The following is a 10,421-nucleotide window of genomic DNA, read 5'->3' as shown; positions in this document are numbered from 1 at the left end:
GGAAAATGTTAACTGATAGTCTCTTGCAGAGGTTTGTCACATTTATTTTTCTCCTCCCCGGAGCACTTAGGTGATTGGTTTTGGTCCATATTCCAGCAGTTAACAGCCACTCGGAGTACTCATTGTGAGCCCAAGCTATGCTGGGATGACAGCCCAGCCTACATGTGAAGGGTGTCTCCTCTTCATTTGACAGGTGTATGTGAGAAATTCTTTTGGTAGCTTCAACACATTTCTCAGTGGCAGCACATATAAATTGATCCAAGCAAACTGGAAGCCTTGAGCAAATCCCTTCTGTGTTGCTATTGTTTATGCGGTGTTGTGTCGTGAGACTTGCACAGAAAGTAAGAGCACTCTATTTCCATAGGAAAGCCTTCCAAAAAAAAAAAAAAAAAAAAAAAAAACAAACCAAAAAAGAAGAAGCATAATCTGATGTCTTGTCCTATGTGAGATAAGGAAAGTCAAACTGCATGTTTATTAGGGAAAAAAAATGACAAAAAACCCCCAAAACTGAAACAAACCAAAAAGAAAGAAAAAACTCAAGGGAGACTTTGTAGGAACAGTGAAGTAGTGCATAAGTCCAGGCTTTCTCCCCTTTGCTTTCCTGCCAGCACCACTTCTGCCTGTTAGTTTGTTTTGTTAAGGTGCTTCAGGTCCTGCGTGGTCTTCAAGCTAAGTGGCGACCTCAAGTACTGCTTCTGTGTTGTTGCTTCCCCTCCCAAACTGTGCTGACCATCGGGCAGATGTTTCTCCCCTGGACCCACAGAGGTGGTGCACCTGTTTCCTTCAGCACTCATCTTCTTGGTATATTTGTTCATCCAGTTCCTGGGATTCAAGGTGCTCGAGGCGGTCTGTCCGGCCACTCATGATCTCATCTGGGGTCTTCATGAACCTGCAAAACAGAGAAACCAGCGCATTTCTCAGGGGTCTCAGCTTTTATCTTCACCAAGTTGTTGAGACCCCTGAGCTCTAAAGCTCCCAAGATAAGCTTTGCTGTATCCTCCCAAAGCCTTAGTATTTCCCAGCTTCTCCCCAGGTGTCTTCCCTCCTGCATACCTTGAAAGGAAACAAAAAAATCACTGGCATTTACCCCAGCTTCTTGAAAGCCCAAATCTGAACCAAACCCCATAGTCTTTTCCAAAGAATGATATTTATTTCTTTTCCCTCATATTGTCTGCTGTTGTCATGTCAGATGACAGCTTGGCCCAGGTACACTCATGTGTGGTGTCTGGTGACAGAGACATGGGAAGTGTTTATGATCAGCATATTGCAAAGCACAAGCCCTTGCAAGATGTGGGGAGGCACAGGGCTACAAGCCTGCGTGTAGGTGAGTGAGAAGAACACGAAACACCAAAGGAACAGAGGGGGAAAAAGCCAAAGTCCAAATCAGAACAAGTTCCAGGAAATGGAAAAAGCCCTGAAGGTAAAAGGTTTTGGGCTGGGGAACTGTAAGCAAAGACAGTCTCTTCCTCTGTGATTGTAGCAAGTGTGACTGCAGTGAGGCAGCATCCTCTGTGATGAATGCCGTGGCTCCCAGCACCAATGTCTCAAGGCAGTTAAGTCTGCAGGGTGCTGGAGACAGAAACTGCCTCTGGGGAGGCACGGCAGCAGCAGGAAATGAGAAAGGACACACACCAGCCTGCAGTTTAAGTCTGCAGTCTTGGTTTTTGCCAGGATGCTTTTGTATACTACTGCACAGAGGTAGCTCTGCTTCTTCGTTTTCAATTTAATGGTGTAGGAAGAGAGAGTGGCACAGGAAGGATGAAATCCTGGTTTCAACACAAATCAGTTTCCCAACTCCCAAGCACTTCTGGAGAAATTAGGATGAAAGATATTTATGCTGGAAGTAGTACAAAATTTCACAGTCTTTCATTAACAACATGCTGGTTAACATGCAGCAGTATGAAATGTGTTAATCGTAAGAGCTGATTTTACTTCAGGTTGATGATATGCTCCGTATCCTTGCCCCAGTGAAAACAAAAGCAACCAACAGGAGCCTTGTTACTATCACTGACCCAGAGTGCTCACTGCTGGAGCCTCTCAGCAAACACACAGCATAGCCTGGAACTAACCTTTTGCCATCCCTTCTAATTTTGGAAATCATGTGCATATATGCATTTAGGAAAAAAAAGAAAGGGCTATGACTCACTGCTGTGTGACTGCTGGAAAAATGCTGCTGCTACAAACGGTGTTACGGTGGTGAAAAACTTGTATGCAGGAGTGGTGAATCAGTGCCTGGCTACACACTGAAAATGTGCCAAAGCCCACAGCCAGACTGCCCTGAGTTAAACCCTGTGACTGTCTTGTTGATCTTGCACAAGGATGAAATGAAAACACAGAGGGGTCCCACTGCCCTCCTCTCCATGTGGGGTATGGGCCAATGTGAGCTGTACCACAGGACTTTGGGTATTCCTTCTGGTCTGTGCTTGAAGTCACATCGAGGAAACCACAGTGTGGGTATTTCTAATAGCATTTGATTACATTAAAAAAAACCCAAACAAACACAACCCAACCCAGAACTGCATGAAAATTAAGAAACACTGGCTGTGACCTATTTTGTTGCAGAAGACAGCCAGCCAACCTATCAGAAATCCTTTTCTGACTCCATCTTACTTAAAGTTCCATAGAGATATCTGCAGATGACAACAGCCTGCACATTAAAGTCACATTTCCTATTATTTCTGTGCTTGCGAGGAATAGCCAAGGAAGGCACATTAATGACTTGATTTTTTGCAGCTGTTCTTTTGCTCTTCAGATATAAATAGGTCTAAGAAAACAACATCAAAAAGTTTTTATTGGGAATTGTGCAAAGAAATGTTTTGCAGGGCTTTTTTTCCCAGTTTCCAAAGGAAATGAAGTTTCGTGTTTTATGCTCTCTGGTGACCTTTGAATCTGTTGGTCAGTTTGGCCAAGTCTTACAGAGGAACTGTGGTCTCCAAGGGCATTAAGTTACAATGGTTTTGAGAAAATAGGCAGCCTGGGTGAGAAGAGATGGACTCCTGTTTTGTGCATGTCCCCACTGAAGGGAAAGCTTCAAGAGAAGCACATTCCCTGTTCAGCATCAGAAATTCCCCCAGAGCAATGCAGTCTTCATACAAGGCCACAGAGATACAGGTACCCTTGGTACTGATGAAGCAACCTTGTTTTAACCTTCCACCGGAAAAGTAAGTTACAATCGAGCACTTGATTTTGCCCATGACCGCTTCTGTCCTTCACTCTCCTTCCCGCATCTATGTTTCCTTCTAAGAGCTAACATAAACAAGTCATTCCACAGAACCCTTTTCAGCTGAAGATAGTTTGAGTGCTAATGCAGTTCTGTTAGCTATTTAAGAAAACAAATTCTAAGATTGTCTTCCTACTGATATAATTTCCAAGCACACTACTAGATCCAGGCCACTGACAGCAAAGCAGTCTTTGGTCTGAGTTCAGTGCTCTGAGGGTCACACATGCACTAGGATTTGCTGGTGTTGTCAGAAGAGAACAGGAGTGCTCTCACTCTATGCCATCTGCACTCAAGTTTGTACAAGTAGCTCCCTGCTTTAATGCTGTTTCAGGCCCTATTTCCTAAATTATTGGTTGTATCATCCAATCCGATGCGTTGGGTTTTATGAATAGCTCTGGCAGCTCCCTCTCTTCCTTGAAGGCAGCACCAAAGATGTGGTCATCAAGTGCTTCTCTTCTGCAGTGCCCTTGAGGAAATGCCTGATCCCTGCTTAGCTTTCACTGGCAGCTGTGTCTGAGAAGTCCATTTGGAGTGGGTTTTCCAGCAGCTTGGCTGAATCATTTATCTAAGGTCTTAAACAAGACGTTAGATAAACGGCACAGCCTGCGTGAAGCAGTGAAAAGACTTCAGTTGTCTCCATTGATCACTGAGACAGGCCTGTGTTTTTGTAAACTGGTGTGGCTGCCTTGAAAGCTGGGAAGCAGTGCTCTAGACTGCTTTTACAAATGTATGGCCATTGTCAGCTGTGTTATAACTGGGGCAATGAGATATCCCACACAATTCCATCCTCCATCCTCAAAAACTAATTGTCTGTAGAAAGGAATGTCAAAGAAAGAAAATTACCTGAACAAAAGCCTTTGTCCTGGCTCTTTCCGGATAATATTTAGTTTGTAGTAGTGGCGTAGGGCTCTGGACATTTTCTCGTAAGTCATATTTGTTCTGTTCTGTTTTTTTCAAAAGAAAAAAGAAAAAAGTGGTGAGATGATTCATTAAAATCTTCCTAAGCCCCAAAATGAGTTGCAGAACTATCACAGCTACCTAAAGGAACCAAGACAGTTCAAGAAATTACATGTACCATTTTTTGCTGTTTGCAGGCCTGTTCTGCCCCCACAGCCCTCATCACCAAATTTTTGTGGGTCTCTTTCCACTCACAGCAATTTCAGCAAGGAGTCTAACAAAAATTCCAAGTGAGGTTTTTCTACAGTTTCTTGGAACACAGATAACAAAAGAATTAACTACAAGAGGAGACATTAGGTGGAGGGAGATGCTCATGCCAAGTGGGATGTGACAGGCCTGTTCTTAATGAAAACACCTTTTGTAAAAGTCTAGGAGTAGTGGCTAATAGGCTGAATCTGTCAGCAATCCCTGCTTAGAGCACTGTTCCTCTGGGATTCCCCTGCATTAACTAGTTAATGCTCACAGAGCACTGTGAGGACTGACAGCCTGTTTCTCCTCTTCTTACACAGGTGTAAATCAAGAAGCCAGCTGGGTTGTACAGCTGGTTCTGTGACAGATCCTTCCCTTCATTCTGGGAGCTGTTGGCCCCAAAGGCCATGGCCAGAGCATTGAGGTATGAGATGATTCATCAAAACCTTCCCAAGCTCCCAGAGGAGATGGCCCTGCTGAAGCCGTGTGTCACAAGGCAGAAGTGATAGGCACTGGCAGAGCTGTATGTGGGCAGCCCCCTAAGTACTGACTTGGAACAGCAGGATCAGCCCCTTAGGCTATGTCTACACTAAGAGCATTTTTCTGGTCCGAGGAGCAGTGGTTGCTGTCTGGCAGACACTCCCACCAGAGAGACAACTCTGCTGGCAAAGCTGTGTGTGCACGAGTATAAAGCAGCTGCCTCGCCATTGGCAAAAAACACTGAACCAGTAGAAGCACGTTTTTGTTTTGGGAGCCTCAATGTCACGACTTTGGCTTCATCAAAGGACACTGATCCACCTGCCTAAAAGGGCCAGTAGGAGCAGACCTCCTCTGCTTGCCCTGACCACAGTAACTCTCCCAAGGGAGGCCACATCATGAGCTCCTGTGGCAATGAAACACTAACAGGGACAGTTTTCCTTGCAAAATCCAGACTCCTCTCATTGGGAAGCCCCCTGAAATACTGTGTGTGCTTCTTCCAGTTCTTATATGCTGAAAGGCCACTGTGTTGCCCAAATGGCCAGTGGTCTGAAGGAGCTTCAGTTTTAGACAGCCAGCATGAGACATGATGGCATGGCTCAATTATTAACGTGCAGGTTGGGTAAGTTACTAAGTTCACAAAATTCCCATTAGCCCATATCTCCACCATGTTCAGAACCACACGGATGACAGCACAACCCTCTGGTGCATCAGCTACTCTCCCAGTTTTGTGTTGTCTGAGAATCTGTCCCATCATCCAGGTCATTAATGGACATACAGTACTGCCCCCAGAATCAATCCCTGGGGTAAAATGACTAGTAGCTGGATTTTGTGCCATTGATCACCACCTTTTCAGCCCAGCAGATCAGCCAGTTTTCAATCTACCTCACTGTATTCTTGTCTAGGTCATACTTAATTAGTCTGTCTTTGAGGCTGTTATGAGACAGTCTCAAAAGCCTTTCTAGAATCAAGATAAGTTATATCCACTATTCTCCCTGAATCCATTGAGCCAACCATTTTGTTGTAGATGGATATCACAACGGTCAAGCATGAGTTCCCATTTGTAAATCCATGCTGACTACGCATACATTCATATGAATATACTTATATACATGTACAGAAATATCCATACATAACTCAGCCCCAAGCTGTAAAAATCAGTACCAGCTTTCCAGAGAACAAAGCAGGAACTGCCCTCTTAGAAGGAAATACATAATCCTGCAGCATTTGGTGTCTGTCCCAGGGCAGCGTGTAGGATCTGGGAGTTGCTACAGACAGGAACACAGACAGGTCCTGCTGAGATGTAGTACAGAGCTCCTCATAAGCCACATCTCATCAGAATATCCTCAGCATCAGGTTTTGAGAAGAAATAAGATGCCTTGAGAGAGAACTGTTAATTCTTGCACTCCTTGTAATTTTATAATTACATGCATTTATAACTAAAGGCCTTTAAATCAAAACAACAAGTTCTCTATATGAAGAATAGGTTTTAGTGCTTCAGGATGGATGATGCACTGTATTTCTAATGCACACAGAATAAAAGATTACAGTTTTCCAGCAGTCATTTATATGCCATCCTCTCTTCCTTCCCCCGTTTATAACTGAATCCTGTGATGCTACAAGAGGTGAAGCACTGCGGGAGGAAAATTGCATTGCTTCCTTACCTTGTGGTTTCCCCACAGACGGGCCAGTCCATTGGGATCCACTATCCGAAATATTTTAGATTCCTTATCTTCCCATCGGATGAAATTTTCGTACCGGCTGTCGGAAAGCAGCTGATAAACATAATCCCAAAGCAACCTACAGTCTGTGAAGAGAGAAGCAAGAAAAGATTAACTTTCCCTTTTTTTCCTTGGGATTAATTCTGGAAACTTTTGGGTGGATGTGTAGTGAAAGGACAGTTGGGATCAGGGCTGAAATGCTGCTGCAACCCGAAATGAAAATGGCTTGGCTGGTATCAAGTAATGTTAGTAAAATGGACTGGAATATACAGCCTCTTCTGATGCATCCCAGTTCTCCTGACACTGACAGAGCACCCCTGTCGCATCAAAAGCTGTGTGAGGTGACCTGCTGGTCTTAGCTGTGTGTTTATGGTTGTACTGAAGCACATAAAGCTCACGCTGTCGGCCCTGATGCTGTTGCTGGCTGTTTTAGTGGAGAAATCAAGAATCCTGCAACCTGCTCTCCCTGCTTGAGGCTGTCCCTTTCTGTGCTAACATGTGAGTCTAAAGCATGGGCACTATAACAACTTTCCTTTGTAGACTCCATGTGATATAAAACTGACACCTTCTTTCATTTTCAATTTGATTTTTTATTTTACTTTTTAAGGTTCCTGAAAAGAAACAACACCTAAGTATTATAATTACTTGAGTGCTATTGAGAGGTTAAATACTTTCTATTTGGATAATTGAATTCAAATTTCCTCTTGGCAAACACTCCTTAGGTCGCTAATTAAAGGTCTAACAGACACTTAAGATTTAGTTTAGTGTTTTTCAGTTTCAAGGCAGTCTCTTGAGACTGAGGAAGCCAAGAGCTGAGCTGCTCTTACTTCCTGTTTGCAATATGTGTGTGCAGCACAGAATCACTAGGAATATGCAAAGTGAATTGTACAGAGCTGGGGGTACTGCTGCTGTCAGAAACAACAGGGTTTTCACAGCTCAGCTATCCCGATTTCTAAGGTGGCTGTGGGGTTGCATTTTACTTTGAAAGCAGTACCAGCCTCTGAGAAATGGTTTGTTAGAGTTGTTCAAGGGCTGGCAACCAAAGACATGCAGCTTCTAAGTGCTAAAATGGATTCTTGTCAGCTTGTCTTTCTGTTCCTGTCTGTCTGTCTGGGGTTGGCACATGCTACAATGGGGATGATGACATGGGAATATAAAATACTTTTTGAGAAAGGATATGAATAACACATTTAGTGAGTACACCTGAAATGGACAGAGATCTTAAAGTTATTTTCCCACTTTCAAACTGCAAAGAGTATCTCTGACACCAGTACTGTCTCTAAAACCAGAGCTTAGTTTGCCAGTGCCCTTGCTTCAGTCTCTCCCTGCCAGTTCTACAAAGAATAAAGCAGTTTGTTTTGAAGACATGACATCTGGCAAAAATTGCAGGTTCCCATTCTAACTGAAACCTACCCTGCTGGTCACCTCATCCATGACATCTACAAGCCTTGTGGAGGAATGTGAAAGGAAAGAGACAGACTTTTTGGTTAGAAAAGCCTTCTTTTCATTAACATTTTTCACAGAAAAACATTTTCCACAGAAAAATGTCCATCCCCATTTGAAATTTTTCTAGGTTTTGATTAAAAAAATGAAACCTGGGCACAAGTTTCCCTGGACTAAGTGAGAGGTCTAAAAACTGAAGGCTACTACTTTAATTTTTGTCATCTCCCCCTCTCACAAATTCACAAAACACAATTCTTACAGTGCACACACACCCACACACACCGAAAAAACTTCTTTTCTAGACTTCATTTATGATTCAAGACAAGGGAGATTACATTGCTCTTCTGGTTTGTGCCTTTTAATATTGTGGGAGGTTCTCAGATAAAAGGGTAGTAAGGCCCCACTTAAATGGTTCTTTGACACATGTGCAATTCATTCCAGAACTCTTTCAATACAAGAAATGTATAGAAAATGGCTTTTTAGTGCAAGAATCCTTGGGGTCAGCTGGAGGGATGGTGCTCCTGCAGAGGCCAGTCAATGTCAGGCTTTGTCATATTCTTGAATGTTCAACCCAGGGCAGACAACCTCCAATTACAGCACCTTATAGCTCATATTTACTGTTCTGCAGAGATACAATTTACACTCATCTTTACTTTCACCTCATTATTTGCAATAGGCAATGTTATTTTTAATCTCTCTCTCACATTCAGACACACACCCTGGGCCCCCCTTCCGCACAAAACCAAAGAAGCACACAAAAAAAAATCAGCCTGAGGTGTCTAGGTGGAAACAGAGAGAGCTTCAGATGCTAAGAAGAGTTAGGATTCAAGTGCAGATTTGTTTTTTTGTTGTTCACTTAGTTTTTAGGATGGATGCAGGCTAAGCTTGAATATAAATACACTTCAAATGACAAGAACTCAGATCTGCATCTTGAGATCTTCACAAGAAAAATCCTAAGTGATCAAGGGCCCCATCCCATATTCTAAACTGACTGAGCTGCTCAGACTTGCAAAGGTATTTAGTAGGCTGGTGGAATTTGCAAAAAACCCCAACCACCCAAGTATCTGAGACTGCTGTTTGCTTCAACAATAAAACTGAAAATCCTTGAAAATTCTGCTTGGTTCCTACAACCACTTAAAAACTCGATTTCAAACCATATGGCTGTCTATCAGCAAATTTAGATATATGACTCAGTTGCAGTAATTTAATGAGCAGCAGGGCAACTGTGGTAACTGTGTCTCAAGCCACTGCAAATAGGAAATAAAAAGCATCAACCACCAGTAGAAAAGATTCAGGCTCACTGAATTTCTTCTCGCCAGAGCTGAGAGCTCCGAGCACACTGTTAGTTATCTTGGAGCAGCTGATGCTTTGCAGCACACTTCAGTTATGTATGAGCTCTGCTTGCACAGGACCAAAGCAGCTTGCCTTCTTTCTAGTTTCACTTGGGACACCTTTAGGAATTTGAGCACAGGCACTCAAGGGGTTTTTTGTTTGTTTTTAACCACAAATAGTTGCCCTATGTATCTGTCACCACAGACTGCACAGTACAAAATTTGAGGTCCTGGAGGGTTCTCCGTGACTGACAGAGGATCAGCAATTAAATCATCTACCAGTAGAGACCATCTTTAATAGGACATTAGAGACAATGAGTCGAGGCTACCCGGTAACTCTCAGAGACTGTAATGAACTTGGATTATGGCATAGCCCATTTAGAAGCCTGTGAAATTGGTCAAAACCCAGGAAGAGGCAATGCTAGAGAACGCTTTTAAAAAGAGTTCTCTGCTGGGAAAAGAGGCACCTCCGCAAAAGGCTGGTGGAGCTGACAGACAATGTGCTCAGGCACCGGGTGGGATTCTTAGGCCAGCAGTTGGATTTTGATAATCCTTGTGGGTGCCTTCCAACTCAGGATACTCTATGATTCTATGATACAGAAAGTTGCATCCTCCAGGAACGTCAAAAGTGTGATGTGTATTTTTAGGAAGGATTGTGGAAATGGAGAGAAGGACTTGTATGTGGATAGTTGTTTTGTAAATGTCAATCACTTGTATGAGAAAAGTCTGGATGGTGGGAATGACTCCATGAAGACTCAATCTCTTCCTTGGCTGTCAGAAGGCCTCCAAAGGAGCTGCTGCATGAGGGGACTCTCCACAGGGTGTGTGTTGGCTAGTGAGTAATGGCAAGAAAGCACGTGGATGTTGCTGATGCCAAGCAAGTTTAAAAGTGTGGGAGATTCAGCTGGGGAGTTGAGTCAGGGCTGGTACCTAAATTGTTTGGGCATGCTGCAATTTCCTGCCTTTTGGCTAAAATAAGCTTACTTAGAAAGCAACTATGCCTCTCTAGCACGGGGAAACATCATTTCCCCCTAGCACACATATACTTTTTTTTAAAGTGAACTCAGATGGTTGAACGTTGTA

At 43.3% G+C, this 10,421-nt stretch overlaps 1 protein-coding gene across 1 annotated transcript in view; it reads right to left on the bottom strand.

The window, feature by feature from the left end:
- Nucleotides 1-427: 427 nt before the first annotated feature.
- ETV6 (ETS variant transcription factor 6) overlaps nucleotides 428-10,421 on the bottom strand; it is a 123,149-nt gene continuing 113,155 nt past the window's right edge. The window contains exons 6-8 of the mRNA XM_082279851.1: nucleotides 6,508-6,650; nucleotides 4,064-4,164; nucleotides 428-889 (exon numbers count right to left, since the gene is read on the bottom strand). Coding sequence (XP_082135977.1) covers nucleotides 784-889; nucleotides 4,064-4,164; nucleotides 6,508-6,650 — 350 coding nt within the window. The 3' untranslated portion in view covers nucleotides 428-783. The remainder of the gene's footprint in view (nucleotides 890-4,063; nucleotides 4,165-6,507; nucleotides 6,651-10,421) is intronic.

Source organism: Coloeus monedula (assembly GCF_965178545.1).
Source record: "Coloeus monedula genome assembly, chromosome: 4".
Lineage (NCBI taxonomy): Eukaryota > Metazoa > Chordata > Aves > Passeriformes > Corvidae > Coloeus > Coloeus monedula.
The sequence above is the reverse complement of the archived record's forward strand: the minus strand, read 5'-3'. Positions and strand labels throughout refer to the sequence as shown.